Source organism: Euphorbia lathyris, chromosome 4 (genome assembly GCF_963576675.1).
Source record: "Euphorbia lathyris chromosome 4, ddEupLath1.1, whole genome shotgun sequence".
NCBI lineage: Eukaryota > Viridiplantae > Streptophyta > Magnoliopsida > Malpighiales > Euphorbiaceae > Euphorbia > Euphorbia lathyris.
The window spans coordinates 77,901,616-77,925,252 of record NC_088913.1 but is presented as its reverse complement, the minus strand read 5'-3'; the positions used below and the strand labels follow the sequence as shown (position 1 = coordinate 77,925,252).

The window sequence follows — 23,637 nt, the reverse complement described above, 5'->3', positions numbered from 1 at the left end:
GCATACATTCCACTACACTAAAGTAAAATAATGATACATACCAGGTGATCGGTGCAGCGCAAGCTGAGGCGATCTCGGAGATAACCAGACAGCCCCACGTAATCCGTGCAGGTCTCCCTCATAATCAGAGAAGCATCTGAGGGATCAAATGGGACCCTCGAGGTGAAGATAGGAGGAGCTGTCTCAAATCCCGCATAAGCTGCCCCGGACTCGTCATAACAAATCGTGGCAAAATCTCGCCCGTAGTCTGGTAGGGGCACACCTAGGGATGAGCTCTCTGCTCGGGCAGCGCTAGAGGACTCGCCGACATAGTAAGGCTGCTCGCACATGGGTGTCTGAGCTCGAGTGCCATCAAAGAAATCAGATAAATAGGCACTCCTCCAGGATCCCTCCTGCAAAAAAAAACACACAATAAATACCGGTAACCATCTCATGAATAAAGGGTAAAAAAGCGGAACCACTCACCGGGACCTCCTCCTGACCAAAGACTGCCGCAACAGCCTCCCTCGAAAATACATCTGCCACCGGATCCACCTCCATCGCTGCCGTCGGGGCATCCCTCGCGCTCAGCAGAGTAGACAAGTAAAGCTCACGGCCCCCGGCGTGAACCCACACCGCTCTACCAACGAACCGACGAGACCAGTCCCGATGAACGATCGATAGGGGCATGGTCCGCACCGCAAACATAGAGACGGGGATCTCACCCGGTGTCCAATGTGCGTCACTAACTCCGGTGATGCCTCGGTCCCCTAAATACCACGCCCGCACGCAGGGGCCGGTGAGCACACACTGCTGCTCCTGGATCATAGATACATATGTATAATCGGGACCGAAGTCGAGGCCGTCCCACTTGAACTTAATCTAAAAAATGCACAAAGAGAAAGTCAGAAAGACTCAAACAAAAATCTAGCACTAGGCAAAATCTACCTGTCTGAGGGTCAGCGAGTCTATCCAATCTAGAAGTCGCGGCACCGTCCGTGTCCTCTCGGCACCCAAGTCGAAATCTCTCCACCGGGTCATGAGAGGCGGCCTCGGTACTCTCGGTCGAGGTCGAGACCGGCTGGGAAGAACATGCCTCTCATACGCCCACACCTGCGGTAAAAACAAGGATTAGGAGTGTGAAAGACGCAAAGAAGATAAGACGGGCAAGTCAAAAAGGCGTCGCGTACCAGCAAAGCGAAGGTGTAACCACCGAAATCCTTGCGCTTCCGGCAAGTCAGATCCAAAAACTTGTAGAGAAAGGCTAAGCCTGCCCCCGCCCAATCATAGGAAGCCGCCGCATCCAGATCGCTGAGTGCCTGAATGAGACCCGCGTGTACCTTCCCGCCCTTCATGCGGAAAATCGTCTCACTTAGAGTATATACCAAGAAACTACGAACCGCCAAGTCGGTATCGTCAGTCTCGCAAAAATCTCGTCGACTCAAAACGCTCGCGGTGGAAATAAACTTCGCCGGAGTAGATTTGGAGCATGGGCGAACTCCCGGTCCAATCAAAGCAGCGAGCCTAGCGAGGTCGACCCGCGGTCGTATCATGTCGAAATGAAGGGGAACGGGAGTGCTGCTCCCTCGTAATCCGGTCAACAGTGAAAAATCTCTGGGCGAGATGGTCATCTCCCCGAAAGAAAGGTGGAAAGTGTGGGTCGAGTCAACCCACCGCTCACATAAGGCCCGTAGGCCAAAACGATCACATACCCCGTTGGTGCGGGGCAACGCTGCAATAAAAGGCTCGAAGCCCAACTCACGCACGCGGGCTCTCGCCGCGGCACCCAGCCTAGCATACCACGAGTGAATCTCGGCGGTGGTCCCAGAAATCTCAATAAACTAGAAAGAACAAGACAAGAAAATTTAAATACAGTTCCTAAAGCATGCAATTAATGGGGACGCGTTAAGACTAGGCATTCTTTCATTATCTAACCTAGAGACATCCGGTCAGTTAGGACCAGCTTGCTGTAAAAATCTCTCCTTTAGGGTCGTCCATGTAAGGTTTAGTCAATTCTTTAACCCACTCTCGTCTGCATAGACGAAGGGCATAGATAGGGTTTACACTCACATGCATTAGTTAAGTTTGCACTATTCACGTTTTTTTTACTACTCACGTGCATTAGTGAAGTTTTTGCTATTCACGTTTTTACTATTCACGTGCATTAGTTAAGTTTTTACTATTCACGTTTTTTTACTATTCACGTGTATTAGTTAAGTCTTTACTATCCACGTTTTACTATTCACGTTTTACTATTCACGTGCATTAGTTAAGTTTTACTATTCACATGCATTAGTTAAGTTTTCACTATTCACGTGCATTAGTTAAGTTTTTACTATTCACGTTTTTACTATTCATGTTGTTTTTACTGTTAGCATGCATAAATTCGTAGTGTCACTATTCATATGCATATAGCGCGCATTCTTACGCAGAAGTAAACAAGTGTTACTTATAAGTGAAGAAATTCATGTTTTCTAGCTAAAGTCCTCTAAGGCAATCTAAAGGTTAGCATGCAAATCATGTTCGGATAGGAATGCTAACGCCTAGAGTTTGAATCAAATAAAGGTGAGAAATTACTTACCTCGTTGCAGCGTGTCCGGCTCAGATGCGTTGTAGGGTCGTGGAAGGGATCCACTCTATCTAGGTTTACGTAAACCTCGTCCATGCCTCTAGTGCCATCTCATTCATCTAAATCCATCCCGAGAATAATCCAAAATCAAAGTCTAGAGAGAGAAAGAAGAGAGAGAAGGTGTGGGGTTGAAATGAAACCCCACCACCTTATATAGTAAGAGGGAATGGCATTCCCGTAAATAGTGAAAAATGTACGATTTGACATAAAGGTAAAAAGTAAATAATTAATTACTAGGTGCACAGACCTCCGATTCGCAGTCCGTTTCAGCCTGCATTTCTCCCAGACAGCAGCCAATATTGTTAAGATATGAACTCCAGACAACAGTCAATTTTTACAGAACAGTGACACCAGTCAAAATACAGACGACAGTCAACAGAAAAACAATCATTAGTCTATATCATTTCAGACTAAAACATGTTCCCATTGAACCTCCGAGATGATAGCTCTAGTGAGAAAATACAGACAATAGTGTTGTACGAAAATCCAGAAACAATCCCCGCTTTTGAGCCACCTGACTCATGGTCGCAGACCTAAATTGCTTTTGAGCCATCTGACTCACGGTCGCAGACCGGAGTTGCTTTTGAGCCATCTGACTCAAGGTCGCAGACCTAAGTTGCTTTTGAGCCATTTTACCCGCGGTCGTGAACCAGGGTCGCTTTTGAGCCATCTTACTCTCGGTCGTAGACCAGAGTTGCTTTTGAGCCATCTTACTCAAGGTCGCAGACCTGAGTTGCTTTTGAGCCATTTTACCCGCGGTCGTGGACCAGGGTCGCTTTTGAGCCATCTTACTCAAGGTCGCAGACCTGAGTTGCTTTTGAGCCATTTTACCCGCGGTCGTGGACCAGGGTCGCTTTTGAGCCATCTTACTCAAGGTCGCAGACCTGAGTTGCTTTTGAGCCATTTTACCCGCGGTCGTGGACCAGGGTCGCTTTTGAGCCATCTTACTCTCGTTCGTAGACCAGAGTTGCTTTTGAGCCATCTTACTCAAGGTCGCAGACCGGAATTGCTTTTGAGCCATCTTACCCGCGGTCGTGGACCAGGGTCGCTTTTGAGCCATCTGACTCACGGTCGCAGACCGGAGTTGCTTTTGAGCCATCTTACCCGCGGTCGTGGACCAGGGTCGCTTTTGAGCCATCTTACTCGCGGTCGCAGACCTGAGTTGCTTTTGAGCCATCCCATTAACGGTCGTGGACCGAAATTGCTTTTGAGCCATTCTTACCCATAACCAACGTACGCTAGATTCCGAGAAAGGAACATTCATCAACGGCCACTCCAAAGGTGACGATGGAGGGAATCAGAGAACGACACCGGAGCGCGCAGCGCGAAGGTCAGGTATGCTGCCTCCTACTCTTTACGTGTCTTTTACTTTTATATGTTTTACATTGCATGTGTTATGTTAGCAAAAAACGTTTTCAAAACACACACATCACTGTCAAAATAGAAAAGTAGGTGCAACTGTAGACACCGAGTCGGAGGACCTGTGACGAAAACCTGAAAACAAGACGGTTGAAGCGATTGATTCCGAAAGTTTCAAAAATAATAAAATAAATAAGTTACATTCGGTCGCTGTTGTCGATCGGATAGCTCGCGAATGCTTAACGGCACGGTGCGAATGCTTAGCGGCGGCCGGCGCGCGTTCGACGACAGTCGGACGCCCGCTCGACGACGCAAAGCGCGCACTCGACGTTTCACGCATCCAACCATGAATGGTACGCGCTCGGTGTCCGAGCAAGACATGAGCTTGGCGGCACGGGACGCGCGCTCATCGGCCACGAGGCGTGTGCGCCCAGCAGCGCGGAACACGCGTTCGGCGGTCACGACGCGTGAACGCCCGACGACGCAGAGCGCGAGCTCCACGGCCGCGGGGCGTGCACGCCCGACGACGTGAGACGCGCCCCGGCGGCCGTTGAGCGAGTCCCCGACCGCGTCGGGCGGAAGCCCAACGGTAGACGGGCGCGAGCGCCCAACCGCGTCGGGCGGACGAACCGCGCGTTGGGCGCTCGGCCAACGCTGTTGGGCGACTGCCCAACAATTGTTGGGCGGCCGCCCAACTATTGTTGGGCGGCCGCTCAACAATGTTGGGCGGTAGCCCAACGTAGTGTTGGGCGGCCGCCCAACAAGCCTTGGGCGGCCGCCCAACGGCTTGGGGCGACGCCCGATTTTACTCGGACGTCGCCCATTGTTCCGGGACCCGTTTCCCTATAAAAAGGGGCACGGATCCCAATGAAAGGGAGAAGAATTTTGGAGCCTTTCTCACTCTAAACATTTTTAGAGAGAGAAAGTGAATTTTTTTGAGAAAAATATTTTTTTTTCTCAAAAATTCCGAATTTCCTAAAGTTAAATTTTTACTAAAAAATATAAAAAAACGGAAGAAGGCAACTCGTGGAATCAATCGGCTTCGACTGTCAGATACCGAATTTAAGGTATTATCCGAGGACTAGACTCTTTTCTTTTATTTTATTTATCTTCTCCTTCTATCTATTTTTATGCTATAGTTTTTATTTATTTAGTTATTCATTTATTTTGTCACGTTTTATTTAATTAGCGTTTTTATTTAATTTTCGTTTCGTGTTGAATAAAATTCGGTTTTGTTTTAAAATAAAAAACCTCGTTTTGATATCCCAATATGAACCATGATCCGATAAAAAGGTAGTTCGGGTATCGAAAAACGTTGAGATTATAAGTTTTTTAAGTGAAATTTCCAAATAATGTCTTAAAATAAAAAACATCGTTTTAGGAACTTCCGGTATTGACTATGATCCATTTTTGGTAGTTCGGAAATCCAAAACGGTTGAATTAGATTTAATTTAAAGCTTTTGAATAAATCTGAAAATAATTGGAGTGCTGTTGTAATTTGCCATTTCTGTCAGTAATTGCTGTTTACCGACGGATTTTCCGTCGGTAAATCTGCTGGAATGTAAAAAATACTGTTTTGGTCCCTCTTTCTTAACTTTTAAGCTTTTAATCCTTCATATGTATATGTATAGTTATGTAATATATATTTTCAAATTATTTTAGACATTTAGTATATATAATTATTTAGGATGTTTGTATATCATTTTTTTTATTCCATTTTTAAATATAAGTATATGTATATATATATTTTCTTTTTCATTCCTTTTGGGTTATATTGAATTTTATTTTAAATATTATTTACTTGAGCATTTTGGAGATAATTAGTAGATATTTTGTGGATAATGGGTATTATTTTGATAGTTAAACTACATTATGTATATGTAAACATATAGTTTTTGGGGATATTTGGGCTATATTAGTTATCGTTAAATAAAATTATTTTGGGTGATAAATGTCATTTTCTTATTTATGAGTTTTATTTACTATTTTCACATATTTAAAGTATAAATGTATTATATTTAGTATTTTCATATATGTATTATATAGTCTCTTTTCATTAACTTTTATTTCATGTTCCCTTTTTATTTAAAATGTATATATATATATATCTATATTATTTTCTTTATTCTTTTGGACCATTTATGGGTCCATATTTCAAATGGGCTTTACTTGGGAGTGAATTTTGATTTAATGTGTTTATTGTTGTAATTATATTCAAGTAAGGTTCCACTAAAGAAAAAAAGGGAAAATTAAATAACAAAAAGAGTTTTTAATTTAATCATTTAAACTAATGAATTTTTAGAGATTCCTAATGTAAATAAATAGTGTTTTCTTGACATTTCAAATCATTTCCCAAAACATCACGCTTTAAAACCTTAGTCCGTTCCAACGACGGATTAAGCGAGCCTTGTAATTAAAATCGTTTTCATTGTAAATAATAAAGTTTTGAATCGTTTTCTTAAATGATTTGTACAAAATAAAATTGACTTGTATGTTTAACCACGTTTTCTTATTAAAGGTTTTTTATCTCAAGGTTTTCAAACACTCGAGTCGTTCCAACGGCGATTCGGGTAAACTTCATCAAACGGGGTTTTAAAACGCACCTAAATCATTCCAATGGCGATTAAAGTGCGAACCATATAAATAAACTCGTTTTGGTGAAATAAGTTAGTATAGAATAAACACACGGCATGACATTTAAATAAAGTTGTAAATAAATCACTTCTTTCTTCCCCCTTCTCTGTGTATGTATAATATAAATGGGTGATTCTTTACCAATATGGCTTTCCAATAATATATGCTCAAAACGGTTTCTGAAAAAAGAAAGAAAATGTTTCAAATGAATTTTAAACTTAAAGAAGTATACGATTAGTCCGTTATCGCCTAACATGCTGAGTAGGAGGCCGGTGGTTCATAACCGGGCGATGTCGGGGTGCCTAGTAGCCTTTCTCCGGAAAGGAGCTAGCCTTCTCGGCTCGTACCTAAGTTTCCCGAACCCACACCGGTCTCCCGCAAGGGATCGGTGTTCATTTTCCCATTCGTGGGTGGCGACTCTTCCATATCTCCGAGCTCCGGTCCTGCCGAGCAGCTTGATTCCACGATTGGTTGCTTTCGGCGCCAATCACCGCTTACGTCGCCATGAGGTGTCCACCCCCCGGTCCGCCCGGGAGATTAGGCCGCGGCACCTCGTCTAACAACAGTACATTGGTACAGGTACGGATTGTCAGGGTTGTTGGTGAATTACTTCGGGAGGAAGTAAACCTAGAGATCCGCCCATGGTAGATGTTGATACGCCTCCTTGCATACTCCTAGATTCGCCCCGCTTGCTTGTCTTGGGGATCCGCCCTCCTAGGTATAACCTCCGTGGGTCTGATGTCTGGGGATTTGCCAGAGCGCCTGTATCAGTGATCTCAGTTAGGATGTCCGCATCATCTACTGAACCATATTCTTTCATCACCCATATATGAGTCACATTCTGCAGAGTTCATTCAATAATTGCAAGTGATGATTCCCCAAATTCCGTTATAGTTATATCAGCATCGTGTGAATTTTCAAAACATCCTGGCAATGATATCTCGCTAAAAGTCTCATCCTTGAGATCAAACACTATAATGGTATTGATAGACAATTGAATGGGTGGTTTATGGGAGGCAAGGAAATGAATCCGTCCATTCACAAAAACTTCTGAATGCCGAAAGAAGTTTGCAGCAGGAGTAATAAGCCTCCTCCAACAATTAGAATTAAGCGAGTAAACAAAACCAGCGCCACTGGAGTTGATCAATAAGATTTTGTAATCTTGTGTCTTTTCATCAAATCCAAAGCCGGAAACAGACCAACCAAAAGATGAGTTGGAGTGAGGCAAAGGAATTGAGAGAAAATGTTGAATTGAAGAGTTGAGGATGATCAAGTTATCTATGTGAACACTAATGCCTTGACCAATAGAGATACAAATTAAACCATTGACAGAGCCGAGGATTCGAGGGTTGGTTTGAGTACCAACAAGATGAGGAAGATGGAGTGACATGGGGCGAAAATTATCTTGATTGTCATTGTTAAAAAGAAATGAGTAACTTCTAGTTCTATTATCCCACTGCTGTAAATATATTTCAGTCTTGGTTTTGGTATTGCGGACGTGGGTTGAAATGAAATGAGGAGTTGTAAGGAGGGAACACCATGATTTACACACGGCCCTGCACTGGATAATAGACTTTATGGGTAGCCTCCATAAAATCTCCTCTGCCAAAAAAATCATCTGATAAATAACTCATCATCTTTCTCAAATTCAATACTTGATGTCTTTTGACTTTGAATGAAAGTTATACGGATAAAAGAAACCTATTTATAATATATAATAGGCGCAAGCAAGCAGTAGCTTAATGTTGGAGTTATTATAAGAAACTGATTTTCTAAGGGCTCTAATGGTTACACTAACTTGATGTTAGGAGTTATATTAGAAAACTGATTTTTACTAATAATTGAGTCAATATATAATTCCATTAATAACAATTAATAAAAGTATAACGGTGTCCGCTATGGTTACTTTACTTTTTACAAAGTACCGTTACTTGGTGTGGTTTTCACCATTGGATTAATTTTCTGCTCCATCATCCAATGGTGAAAACCAAACCAAGTAACGGTACTTTGAAAAAAACAAAGTAACCATAACGGGCACCAAAGTATAACTACTAAAACGTTTTGTAGTTAATATTAAATGTTAATTCCATGGTATTTAATTTTTTTGTAACCACCATTCAGTTTTTATATGTTGTTAATAAATTATCAAAGAGTTAATTACAATTAAAAACAACTTCAACCACTAAAACGTTTTATATCATTAATGATGAACATAGGTTTGATGAGATCAGTTTATCAAGCAATAACAGAAGTGTGAGTCAAAATCTAATCTTGTGTTTTGAATTATCACCAGAAAACCAAGAAATATGACGAACAAGTAGAAATATCATCAGATGAATTGTTTATATTTTTTAATTATTCATGTGTTGATTTTTTTATTAATTAAAAACATATATTGATTAAAAAAATTGGCACCTTACAAAATATGAGACCTAAAACCCTTGCTTTAATAGCTCCGCGGTTAAGTCTGCTATATATATATATATATTAGCTATTTTCTTATATTTATTATATGTTATGCATAGAAATCATTAAAACACATAAAATTAGCTTAAAATTATAAAGGCAAAAAGCATCCTAAGGTCCCTGATCTTTTATTGTTTGGTGCATTACGCCCTCGATCTTTTATTTAGACACATTGAGCCCCTGATCTTTCACCATTTGGTGCATTAAGCCCTCGATCTTTTATTTAGACACATTGAGCCCTTGATCTTTCATATATGGGTGTATTAGGTCCTTCCATAAATCAATTAATATATAGGTTTATTAAGGGCATGTTTGGCGTGACAACAAATGATGTTCTAAAAATAACAAATTCTAAAATAAAAAATATATTATACAAATTAATAAAAATAATTTAAATAAAAAATAAAAAATTTATTGAACACAATAAAACCTTGTTTTTCGATAATTATGTTCTAAAAATAAAAATAATATTAAAATTGAAGCACAATTTGTGAAAATAAGAAGGGTAATTTTATCAATAACAAGTAACTACAAACAACTGTTCATGAAAAGAGCTTTTCATGAAAAGCTCCAAAATGTTACAGTGTCCAGAGAAAATGCGAAACGCTGCAGTTATATAAACCTAACCAAACATGCCCTTAATAAACATATATATTAATTGATTTATGGAAGGACCTAATACACCCATATATGAAAGATCAATGACTCAATGTGTCTAAATGAAAGATCGAGGGCTTAATGCACCAAATGGTGAAAGATCAGGGGCTCAATGTGTCTAAATAAAAGATCGAGGGCTTAATGCACCAAACAATGAAAGATCAGGGGCCTCAGGATGCTTTTTGCCAATTATAAATATCATATAAATTTGAACACAAATAAAAGGCGGTCCGGTGCACTATACGTCCCCACTTAGGCGAAGATCCGGGAAGGGGTCCCACCACAAGAGTGTACTGGGGGCAAGCCTTCCCCTACCAATTTTTGGGCAAGAGACCGCTCCTAAGACTCGAACCCGTGACATCTCAGTCACACGACAAAAAATTATAAATATCATAAAATCTGAACACAAATACTAAAAAAATTGTTATAATTTAATTATTATTGACTCAAATTTGTACATTAAATAAGGATATATCAAAAATAAAATTACGTGTAAAAAAAGTTAATTTTTTTTTTTTAATCAAAGATAACGATAAATTAATGAGCCAAATCTTGGCAAAATTGTAACAATGAAACAGAAACAAAACTCGGTAATAAATTAAAAAAAGAAGGGCAAGTGGATAAACGAGAAGACTGTGCTAACACATGTGTCATCCCATTCGCTTGCCGCCGTATCCATTTGACTGAGTAAGAGTCATTTGAAGTGAGAATCGATCGTATTTGAATAATTCTATCCCCAAATTCAGAATCATCAACAGTTGTAGAATTTATAGCATCAATCACTTATTTAGCATCAGATTCGAAGACCACATTCCTTATTCCACCTTCTTCTAGCCATTGCATAGCCTGTAATAAAGCTTCGGCCTCACATTCTCTTGTTGTCGGACAACATAACAGACCCGCACATCTCCCTGTTACAAACTTCCCATTTGCATCCCGTACAGCTGCTCCCATCCCTGCACGACCATCAGCGTTAAAACATGCGACATCAACACAACACGAGAGAACTCCTTCCGATGGCGGATGCCAAGCCGTGCAATCAGCAGATGAAATAGATTTTATTGGCTGATATCTGCTATATAAGATAAAAAAAAAAAGAGCAAAGAACCACTCTCCACGAGCAAATACTGACTGACCACTCTGGTTAAGTTATGAGCCGCACAGTTCGTTGAGCGTTTAACAAAAGAGATAGATACATTATCATTATTTTAGTTATAAATAGTAAATTGCATAAACGATATTTGTAACTAGAATAAAAAATATTTCTAAAAATTTGATAGCATTTAATCCGAAATTTAACCATATATGTTTAAATTTCAACTAATAAAATTATAATTCAATATATGTACCATATTTGGACAATAAATAGTGATAGAAACTTTACAATATAAGTCAAAACATGAAGTTGCTAATACAATGAACATAAAAATAAATAAAGTAAATGTGATAATAGCAATATCATGAGATGGAACCTTTGTCTCCCACACAGTAAAATTGAACTCACTTTTAACCTATACTTTTTATTTTTCTTTTTTGGTTACATTTAATCTATACATTATTAACATGTGGTAAAAGGCAAAACAAAAAAATAAAATAAAAATGTTTAATGGTCCCCCAACCCAAGTCCTTTATCTTTATTTTCCTTAAAATACTTTTGGAAAAGTAGCTGTTTTTTTCTTTCTATCATCTTTTTATATTGCAAATGGAATTAAAAAGTTATGGAAAGAGATATTTGTTTATATTCTCTTTAAGTATGGATGTTTGTTTATCCTTTAATGCTAATTAATATTAATTAAGAGAGGTTTAATCAACCTTTGTTATTGAAAGAGTTGGTTAGTTACCTTTCTTGTCAAAAGAGAATAATATGCACGCTTGTGAAATTAATTTTATGGATTGTCAAATGTCATTTCATAATTTATAGAGATATATATATAGTTAAACTATATAATATATTCCTTTCATAAAGGGCGGTCCGGTCGCACTACGCGTTCCCGCTGAGCGAGGGTCCGGGGAGGGGTCTTACCACAAGGGTGTACTGGGGGCAAGCCTTCCCCTACCAATTTATTTAGCAAGAGACCGCTCCTAAGACTCGAACATTATATTATAAAAGAAATTACAAAAAAAAGGACACGTTTTACAACTTTATTTAAGGCATTTACATATTATTATATTACCATGTGATATGAACTACTATTTCTAAAAGATACCAATACTCTTGCCATATATATACATATAAAATTTTAATTTTATGTTTTTCAAACTACTACCATGCTGTTGATATTATTTGGTAGAGAGAAGATTTTATTTTCATATTATTTGTTACTTTAGATTTTGCATATAAATTTTTCCTATTTTACTTCTATTGATGAGTTTAATATTAATTACTTTTTTTGTTTTCTTACCTTTTCAAGGTATCAAGAGTAGTATAATTTAATGAATGTTATAAAAAATGAGGATTATTAATGAAGAGCGATAAGAATATTTTAGTCTTTTTATTATAAATTTAAAGCAAATCAATCATTTTCTTAAATACGTGTGATTTGGTCAAATATGACAAATAATATGAGCTGGATGGAGTTTTTTTTTTTTTTTGTTTTCTTGTTTTTTTCACCATAATTACTTTTTTCTTCTTGTTGTTTTCTTAGTTTTCTGCTATTGTTAGTGTTTTTGTTTTTGCATTAATTCAAATGATTGGATTTGGATAGATCAAATTCTTTATCTAATTTTGTTAAAATAGTAATTTAATCACATAAAAAATATCACTAGTTCTTTTAATCTTGCTAATTATTATAATTAATAATTATATTGAGAATAGATATAAAAGTTTAAATGTAATAAATATCGGCAACTATACACGTAGTGTCTAAGGAGAAAAGAAAGGGGCAAGAAAGGAAGAAACGGAAGAAATAATCAGATGGTCAAATCGAGCTAAACCAACTAAGAGCGTCTTCAAGAAACTCTTAGTCGTCTCTTTAAAAATAATATAAATAATTTACTCTTAGTGATGTGAGGAGTGGCTAATACATATCATCTCTAACAATACTTTTTATATTCACTCTTTATTTATTATTTTATCATTAAAATTAGTAAGCATTATTATATTTACAATAGTAAGGGGAGAGATTACTCAATAATAAATTATTAATAAAAATAATAATAAAGAAGCACGGGGAACTCAATAATAGAGAGCATGTAGAGGCTCTTAGTGATTTGAGAAGTCACTAATTAAGAGAATGTTCGAGTTGGTTTTTAACTCTTTCTCTTTTCAAATTTTAACTTAAGAGTCTAACTATGAGACTGTTGGATTGAAGATGCATAAATGTCTAGATATTGCCAAGATAGAAATCGAAAACCATGTTGAGCAACCAATCGAATTAGACAAGTGATCATCACCATTCATCACCTAATCATTATTGATCCTTGAATTCAAGATCCAATGCAATTAACATGATAGATTCTTCTAAAATAGATCTTCTCTTTCCTTATATTTTTCTTTCTATTGTATATATACATATGTAAGTTCCCTTTTTGAATAAATTAGAAGAAGTGTAGTCTTTCCTATTCAATTTTCCAATCAATTTATGATGGTATCAATGCAATGATTCTATTGCTAAAACCTTGTTCTTCTTTTCTTTTCATATGTTAGTTTCTCATTTCATTGATGCTGGTAGTACTCCTTTTAGAGCAGATGATACACCATGATCTTTCTATTTTCTTCCAACTAATGACACTCATACATTATCCCTAGTTACACATATACTGATTTGATCAAACTATCATCAATGGACCAGATCATTCGAATTTGCTCTCGTGTCTAAAAATAAGTATGATTTGTTTGATGGTATTATTGAAGCTCCACAACATGACGATTCACTTTATGTTGCTTGACAACATTGCACCACCATAATATTATCTTGGCTATTACATGCAGTATAACAACCTATTGCTTAGAGAATTATCTAGCTTGATAAGACATCAGATGTATGGGAGGATCTATATGATGAATTCTCTTAAGAGGTTCATTGAGGAATTTAAAGCTAAAACAAGACATTCCAGTCTGAAACAAGGAGAATTGGCAATACATGTATTATACTCAGTTGGAGATCTTGTATAATGAACTAACAAACTTTAAACCATTTTCAAAATGTAATGGATTTTATCATGCTTTTACAAGTTTCAAAAATATATAAAACACATATACCGATCATTTAAGGATCTAACATATGCAATTATAATTAAGGTTAGGGAAAATTAATTACCTTTCACCAAGGATTGAGAGTAGTCTCTGATTTCTGCGTCAAGGATGAAGAATACAAATGAAGAACAAATGGACAGAAGAGAGCTTTTTCTCAAAACTTTGTATCTGTGTAAAACGTAATGTAATGTTCCTTGGGGATACGGGTTGGCCGAAATATGCTATAGGATAGGTGGGAGTGGATAGTTTTTTCCTAAAAAATCTCATCTACTTATCCTTTAATATTTCTTTTAATTAATCTGTTAATTTAAATAATATTAGAATTTATACGTATAACATCTAATGTTATATTATAAAGTTTTAAGTATATTAATTCATATATATATATATATATATATATATTCTCATTTTACATTTCCAATTTAATCCAATTAAATTGAAACTAAACTTCAGATTGAATTTGCCCATATTCATTTCTCCGTTTGGGCCAGACTGAAACTGAATTCAATCCAATTGAATTTCATTGTTCATCTGAGCCCAAAGACTCAGTTCGGTCCATCTTTAAGCAAAACCTTGATTCCTTATTAGTTTCACTACGCGAGCAATCCAGATAGGTATATCTAGAGGTGGTAATTAGACTGAACTTCCGGTTCGTTTAATCATATCATCGGTAGGTTTTAGCTGACCTCTACGACTATCCAACTTAGATATTAATCTCATGTTTAAATATTAAGAATCTAATAGTAACCTCATAGTAATCCTTTGCTAAATGATATCATGTTGAACATGAGGCATGGTATAGTCATTCTCATAGAGAGTTCAAACATTCATTGATATCTCAATGAACTGATTAGTTCGAATAAGCAATACCAATTGCTTCATTCGGGTGTGGCCACACTCTTCTCAATTCCATTAATCAAGTGGTTGGTGATATCTGTTCTCCGTGAAGAGAGTAGCAATCCACACACTTCACTCATGGACCCCAGCATGATTCAATACATACCTGGCTAACCCATACTTGGCACTAATTTATTGGCCTCTTAGATAATAACAAAAGTATGCAGTGTCTCATCTAGGTCCCATAGTGATTTTGGATCTAAGGGTTCATATATGACTGTTACATGAGAACCATCTGTGACTTTGGATAACCATGTGGTCTTCTCATAGCAGATCAATCTAGAATTTACTCCATAAACCCCAACGCCCTTGGTTTGATAGTCTATGTCTGTGACCTATGAAACACCATCACTCTAGAGTTTGTATTGCATCATTGTTGGTAGCTTGTAGTATTTGATTTTCACTCACCCAGATTTTTCATTCGTTGTTAATAAGGTTTCGCATTTCAAGCATGCTCCTTCTAATTCGCATTAGAGTGCGATTAAACGCATTTTGCATTATCTGAAAGGGGCAACCTCACATGGAATTAGCTTTACTGATGGACACGTGTCTCACTTACATTGCTATTCAGACACCGATTACGGAGGAGATATCGATGATTGGAAGTCGACTGATGGTTATGCAGTGTTTTTAGGTCCGAATTTGGCTTCTTAGTCCTTTAGGAAGCAACATAAGGTTTCCCAATCATCTACTAAGGCGGAATATCTGGCCATTGCTTCTGCCACATCAGAGCTCAGTTGGCTACACATGTTACTTCAAGAAATTGGGTTTCCTATTTCCCTTCCACTGGTCTTTTGGTGTGACAATATTAATGTTATTTATCTAATGGTAAATCATGTGTTCCATAATTCGACAAAGCACTTGGAAATTGATTTTTATTTTGTTCGGAAGAAGGTACGACCTAAGGCGTTAGTTGTTCACTACATTTTTATGGAGAACCAAATAATGAATATTTTTACAAAGCCACTAGCGCTGGAGTCGCTTTCAGTTATTAAGAGACAAGTTGAAAATTGGTGCCCACCTTCTTCAACTTGAAGGGGAGCAATGAGGATATAAGTCTCGGTTTAGTCATTAAATTGAAACCACGAGATAATCAGCTAGGATTTTGTAAAGTCCTAATCACATTGTATTTCCTATATTGCTGTAATGGTTACGAATTAGACTTATATAGTTGAGGATATAAATGTATAGTTCACGTGTTTAATTAAGTAATAATACTAAAAGTTATTATTTGCTTTATGCGTTACTTTTACAAACTGTATATACACACATATAAGTTTTTTTTTTAATCAATGATAAGAAGTGCAATCTGCATCATAATAATAACAACGAACTCTGTGAAACCTTCTATAATTTTGGTGAGGTTCGTATAAAACCTTTGTAAGACTTTTATGAAATTTTGAATTAAGCATCAATTTAGCCTTTGAAGTTGACTAGTAGAACCAATTTAATCCAAAATCATGTTTAGATATCAATTTGGTCCTTCAACTTGGTATTTAGGATCAAATTATCTCAAATAACACGTATCAATATGTGAATGGTAGTTATTTGATACATGTTACTTTTTTTTATCCCAACCTATGTCAATTTGAACTTATTGAATTCTAGATGCCAAATTGAAACGCAATTTAAATTAATTTTTGTACTAAATTGATTCTATTAGTATAGTGAAACACATGTGAAAATTTGGTGAAATTTCTCAATATTTAATGTGAAACTCCTATCAAATCTTGGTCAAACTTTGGTATGAAAAAAATGATAATTTAAATCAATAATGGCTCATTATTTATTTATTTAATAATTATTACATTAGATTGTTGGGTGACAAGAGTGACTTCATTCAATTTTGGATGAGCATGCTATGCTGCATGCCAAATCATTCTTTTTCAACTTTTTCTTTTTTTTTTCTTTATCCAATTAAGATAACCTTTTTCTCCTCCTTTTCGTACATTCTCATTGTTTTTGTTCTTTTACACCCAATTTTCATGTGATTATTTCTATAACGGTAAGTTCAAATATTTTGCTGATTTTCTCGTATTTGTTTAGGAAAATAAATCAATAAAAATTATAGTAATCAACATAAAAAATATATTAAAAAGGTGAAGGAAATGATTTAATTTTTATTTTTCTAAGCTTTTTGAAAACGCGTGCTCCATTTCTTTTTGTCAGAGATTAATATAAGATATATGATTGAGTCTTAACTATAAGTTCGGACTTTTAGTTTCATCAGTTCCATGATATGGTATCAGATCCTTTAGGACCAAACGGTCAAGAGTTCGAGTCCTAACAACCTCATTAATGTGTGAAATTAAAAACACATGACAGGATGGACCTGTGTTCTGCAGGGGATGTGTCAGAGATTAATATATGACTGGATTTAACTTTTAGTTCAATCGGTTCCATGACACTTTTTACCTTTTAAAACAACAATTAAACATCACTTTTCTCCGATTTTTCTGATATTGTAGCAATCAAAAAATATTTTATTTTTTAATAAAATATTTTTTTACCCAATATTCAAATTTACCCGTAAATGTTCTATAATTAGGAGTGATTATTTAAATAATATGTTGTTGGATTCATATGGCTTCACATGCAAAGACTCACAAATGTTACCTAATGTGCAAACCATGTGATTAACACACTGCCCACATTGCTCTCCCAATTTTTTCTTTTTCTTATAGATTTTGCTATAATATGCTGACACAATTCAATATTTTTTAGACTAAAGTTCAATTTTGTCTCTAATATATATTTTTTATTATTAAATCTGATTAATCAATTCAAGATTTCTCACTCTTTTCATGATCGCTCTCCTAATTAAAGTCTACTATATAAATTAGAACTCGAACTAAAATCTTTAACTTAAACAATTTGAGTCTTTAATCGTATAATTTTTCAATCACTTTTTCGTTCCAAACAGTAGAAAATGTATTTGATTTGAAAGAAAGTTTGAATAATAGGGTACATAAAAAAAGCTAACTTTTTTACTCAAAGATTCTTTAAGCAAGGAAGAGAAAATATAACTGAAACTACATTTTTTTACTAATTTTGAGTAATAGAAATGAATATAAAACATTTCTATAATACTAAAATTGATCAAACACCAACATTCACAGATCACCCTACACCTCAGCAAATTTTTAGACAAAAAACACACATATATATATATATGTATAGATGAAAAGAGACTGTAAAATGAAGCTGTGGAGGAACTTCTAAGATCTGTTTGAACTTGGATGAGCTGAAAACAACTCAGTGGTGCTTGGCGGCGGCCGCGGGCGGGCACTGGTAACACTTAGCAAAAAGACCAAATGTGTTAACCTGCCTGATAAAATTAGTCATGCTTGCCCAACCTCCTAATCCAAACCCAACTATAAGTACCCATACCACTATAAATCCATTCAATAAATACATGGCTGTCCAGCTTGGGAGGAAGGAAGGTGGCTTCTCTGCTGCATTCTGCATAAACATTGTCACATTTTTTTCAATTTTAATGCTAAGGAGCCAAATTTTGCAAGAATGATAGTGTACCATGATGTTAAAATATGGAAAAGTACGCGTTTTTGGCGAACCGGCAGATAAAGGAGAAATTCTACAGTGGTCCAGACCATTCAAGAGACGACATGTCAGTTGTGGTGTTTGACGTCTCACCACCTGAATGGTCCTAGACTATTTGGTATTTCAATTTGGTTTGAGCGGTCAATGTGCCCAAGAATGTACAACTTAGCATTCTTGTTAAATTTGTGTCGGTATCAAAAATTGACACGTCACACAAAAAGAGTCCGAAATCACGAGTTAACAACATGTGTCACTTGTGTACTAATTGAACAAAAATATGTGAAGTTGTGAACTAAGCTGATAGATACTACAAGCTAGGAGCTATAAGTTGAATGGTCAAATTGAGCCTTTATCGCGAGCAGGGGCGGAGACAGGAGGTGTCAGGTGGGACCCCAACCTCGGGAATCACCACTACTAGCGGTGGTTTCAACCTCTGTCTCCAGTAAATTGTGGGTTTGTGGTGCAAAATGCACCCCAAAAATTATCCACTGGGAAAAAAAATTGACCCAAAAAAGTGTAGTTAGTGTAAAATTGGCCCCTCAAGCGGAACAATCCTGTATTCGCTACTTATCACGGGCCTGGCTAAGTAAATAATGAGTGCAAAGAGTTGGCATGCCAGCTATTTTAAAGATATGGGTAGTACAAAAAAAGTGTATGAATGTACCATATAACTGAATGACAAGGAAATGTCACCAACCTCATCTTTGTCTCATAAATTTCCAAATTCCAGCCAACTGATTAAAACTTTGTGGGGCTATCTAGAATTGCAAGTCACTTCCAAATACTAATCTAAGGTTTATATATCTTAGTTGGCAACATCAATGGCACAATTATGCTTATGGTTAGCATTCAAGATAACATATTTAATAAAACCCGTGGCGGAGCCAGAAACAAATACTCGGTAGATCAATAGACGAAACTATGGCTAAACATTAGCTAATTCCGTTAATTTCTCCCGTGGGGGTCGGGGGGGTGGCCCACTGCCCCTGCCAACAACCCCAATAACCTGTACCTAGTAGTGGAAATTTCCCACCAGTAAAGAAACATACCTATCATCAGATGTTTCTATCTATGACATTATAAGTTTTAGACAATGCCAGCCTGAAGCATTAAAACTAGGTGTATTAGGTAGAGATTATGGACCATTTACCTGCCGAGCTGAGGCGGACCGGTAAGTGAGCATATGGGCTAAAGCAGGGATGATGTAAACTGTGAAGCTGACTAAAAGAGCCCCAACAGCTGAGTTTATGGGACCAAAGAAAGGGAATATAATTGCAAAGAACCATATTGGTACCACTACTGGCAATCTTGTTAATGCTCTCAAGAATATGCTCTTTGTATCATGCATTCCCACCACTTTTTCCCACACGAAATACAGCGGTGTACACGCGAATCCGAATGTTATAAACTGCATTATGCAAGAAAAAGTACTAATCAGATATATGTCTGTAAAGCACAATCTAGTCCGGTTTGTGAAATGAGAAAATGTGCAGAACCTGATGAATTAGCATGAGAAGAACTGCAGCATCACGCCATCCGGAGTTGGGAAGAAGCGAAAAGGCGTTAGAATGAGTGAGGAGTTCGTCTCCGAATGCCCAGTAAACAGCAGTAGCTGATGGAATTGTTAAAGTGAAGACATAGAGAGTTGCAAGCAGATATATGTACTTGAACTTTTGAGGCTTCCACATTGCATGCATAATTTCCCTGTAATCAAGCAAATAGTATGTTCAGTTCAAAAACTGAGAAACGATTCATCACTTAGTTTCGGGTTTTTTCCAGTTAAAATGCCAATTTCACCAACTTTCACCTACTTTCACCAACTTTCAACTTATTCCAAAATGATCTCAACTTGGTATTTGTTATTAAATTAGTCCAAAAAATGACATGTGTCAATATATGATTCGTGATATATCCATCTTCTTTGGACTAATTTGACATAAAATGACATATTAAAGGACCAAATTGATAAGCAAAGTTTTATCTAGGATCAAATCCAAGTTTGAGAGGACAAATTAACCCTTTATAACTTTTTCCTAGAACTCTAATGATCCTTTTTTCCCTTGTTTGACATATTGTTTTTATTCAATCCCAAAAGGCAAACACTGTAGGATCCAAATTTCACTGTATGCAACCACATCTGATTCCACAAGTGAAAGTGACAACAATCCAACCCCACATACATTGAAATATAATTTCATCACCATAAAAAGGAAAATAAAGAAGGAATTAATCACATCAACATGACAACATGTCAAAAATCAAGTCCTAAAAATATCACTTTCAAAACTGTAATTTTTTTGTAAACATCAAACATGCCAGCCTGTACAGTAACAGTAATTCTATCCATTTATTTTCTACAATTTAGTAACCAGAAACCTAAATCTAGTAAAACATTTTGTGCAATTTTCAAGTCTTAATACACAAAATCTTTACAAGGTCCCATTAAGATATGGCATTAAGTTATGGAAAACCAATCAACTCCATAGGATTTGGCAATTAGTACTACCTAACAATAGTGGAAAATAAGGTACATATAAAGCATAATATGAAAATAAGGTAAATATCATACACTGTGACAGCATGACCACCAAAAGTGTAGAGGATATTAGTGGCTCCTGTGAAATAAAGGACCAATTTGTTTGGACCGGAGTGCGTTACACCTTCCGCCTGTAGGGTAGCGATAAATTAGTGTCTGAATAATCTCGAACCGATTGGCAGTTGATTTAGGAGTTACCTGGCCGTGAGCAATGGAGGCAATGGTCATATACCAAGCAGTATATGTGGTCATTCCAAGGCCAAGAAAAGACCAAATTCTGTAGTTGTGAAATGAAGGGATGAAAACAGTAGTGGCACAACAAGCTCCAAAGATATAAGTCCATGTCCTCTTGTCTAATTTGTCATTTATATAGTATATGTTACTGTAATCACCACATAAAACAAAGGAAATCAGAGGATTAAAAAAAAACAAAACCCCTTTTTCTTCAATTTCAATCTTAATGTCAAATAGATTATAAAAGAAAAGACCTTGCACAGGCTATAAGTTGTATAACTGAACCAAAGAGGAGAAAAGTGCAGTTAAAGGCCAAGCCAACTGCTTTCCATGTTGGACCCAGTAAACCATCTAGCACTTCAAACCACTGCAGAACATGGAAAATTTTAGAAAAAAAAAAAAAAAAAAAAAACCTGAGAAGATAATAAAAAATTGATCTTTTCCTTTGAGAATATAAAACAAATTGGGGTTTTTTTCTTGGAAAGTTAACCTAACCTGTATGACATGGTTCTTGAAGCTGACATTCTCTTTCTCCTTTCTGCTTCGGTACTCTACATACAGAACACTTATGAGATATGCAGTCCAGCTCCCCATAATTCCATAAAACACTTGCAATATTATCCCTGAAAGCATTCCCATTTGAGAGAAAGAGTAGGGCAGTGTCAATAGAACCTGAGCAACCTGTAATTAATTTCACAAAATCAAAGTTCATAAGAGCAAAATTTGACGAGTTTTAATGAAATTATGAAGTGGGTTTTTGTTAATTTTTAGTACCTGATTTGAAGCACAACTAAACCAGGCATCATAAACAGACCCACCATGCCAAAGCAAGCTTTTGACACTAAAAATGGAGTCATCATCTCCCTTGTTATCTTCTTCTTTCTCTTCATTTTCACCTTCATTGAAACTAGACACCATTTCTTCCTCAGCTTGTTTCTGTGCTAACATTTTTGCTCTATGGATCTGAAACAAAGTGTGAAGCAACGTATAAAAAGGAAGGATTTTGAATCAAACCCAAAACCAGGAACCTAAAAACAAACCGCTTGGGTCTGAAAAACAGAAAATAAAAAAATCACCCTTTTGATTTGTAACGGAAGAAGATGACTAGAGACAGAGAATTCCACTAAAAAATGTACCTTTTTAATGACAAATGTGAATGAATCCCCCAAATCTGTTGCTTCTTGAACACCCTTTTAAAAGACAAAGCGTTTGTCTCGTTTTTACACCAATAAAAATTTGAGTGCTCTACACCAAACGGCTGTTACAGCTTTTATGCTGCATATATAACTATATAGAGTGGCTATAGTCTGCAAAATCAGGGCAAAAAACAAAATAAAATTCAAATCAAATCCTTATAGTTCCAAGATTAGTTTGTTCAGTATTAATTGTCCTTTAACTCACCCAAAATAAAAATCCCCCCCTTTCTCTCTCTCTCTCTCTCTTAAATGGGGGAAAATTCGGTTCCTCTTAATTTATGTCTGAAAAAGGGAAAGAAACAAGAAAGGGGAATTTCTGAAAAGAAAAGGGGAGAAAGACCTGAGGATAATAGTAACTATAGGGTGGCTAAAGCTATCATGGGGTGCTGCTGCTGCTTTTGCAGATTAATAACTTCTTCTCACTGCAATAAATGATTTTAAGTAAGAAAAGATCGTATCTTTTTCATGTTTTTCATATCTTTTCTCTGCTGAATGAAGTTGAAAACAGAGATGGTGGTGTGGGGAAGAAGGGAAGAGGAGTTTAGTTTATACTAGTGTGTAGTGTGAGTACTTGTTTTTGATGGAGGTTTGTTTGGGGGTCTATGATATGATACCCCTTTTTAAATGAGTTTGGTACAGATCCATGTCAAAGGAAAATTCAATTTAATTTAATTAAAATCCTCCATTTTTATTTTTATTTTTATTTCATGTTTTTTGCAGTTATGTGAGTGGGAATTCTATCTCCTCCAGTCTTTTTCTTTAAAAGGGTATCATTGTCTGTGATCTTTACAACTTCAACTGCAATAATTTTTCCAAACGACGTCGTTTGGCTGTTGCTTCTACTAGAGACATTTTAGGGATTAGTCCCAAATTGGAAGGAATTCGTTTTTAGAAAAAAATAGTATTAGGATATGAAATTATAGAGTTTCCAAATAAGATTAATACAGTGTACATTACTGAAAATTTAAAAAAAAAAATTACTTTAATTGTTATTTAACCTATCATATCAAATATCTTAAATAAATTTATTGATAAACTGTAGTTTCGTAAAGTTTTTGTTGATTATTTGTAACTATATTAGTAACATAATAAATATTTTAGACACTTTGACAAAAAAAAATTATAATTAACTTATATGTGACGAACTAAATGGTTGACATTTCAACAGGTTTTTTTTTGTAATTATATTAATACTAACTAAATATTTTATATATAATTTATGTTTAGAGTGTTGATATGACAGTTAAATTACAGTTAAACTATAACTTTTTTCGATAAGGTATAATAAAAATTA

The 23,637-nt window shown here is 36.3% G+C and overlaps 1 protein-coding gene across 2 annotated transcripts; it reads right to left on the bottom strand.

The window, feature by feature from the left end:
* Positions 1–17,832: 17,832 nt before the first annotated feature.
* On the bottom strand, positions 17,833–22,941 carry LOC136226310 (auxin transporter-like protein 2). Of its 2 annotated transcripts, none has more exons than XM_066014705.1 (10): positions 22,549–22,941; positions 22,284–22,454; positions 21,922–22,110; positions 21,643–21,828; positions 21,402–21,514; positions 21,112–21,295; positions 20,947–21,044; positions 19,874–20,081; positions 19,528–19,785; positions 17,833–18,278 (listed from the first exon to the last, which is right to left on the bottom strand). In XM_066014705.1, the coding sequence occupies exons 3-10, from the start codon at positions 22,093–22,095 to the stop codon at positions 18,072–18,074; spliced, it is 1,428 nt and encodes a 475-aa protein (XP_065870777.1). In that variant the 5' UTR covers positions 22,096–22,110; positions 22,284–22,454; positions 22,549–22,941; the 3' UTR covers positions 17,833–18,071. The 2 variants fall into 2 exon arrangements, with proteins under 2 accessions (XP_065870777.1, XP_065870778.1); XM_066014706.1 differs by having other exon boundaries at positions 22,684–22,941.
* Positions 22,942–23,637: the final 696 nt, after the last annotated feature.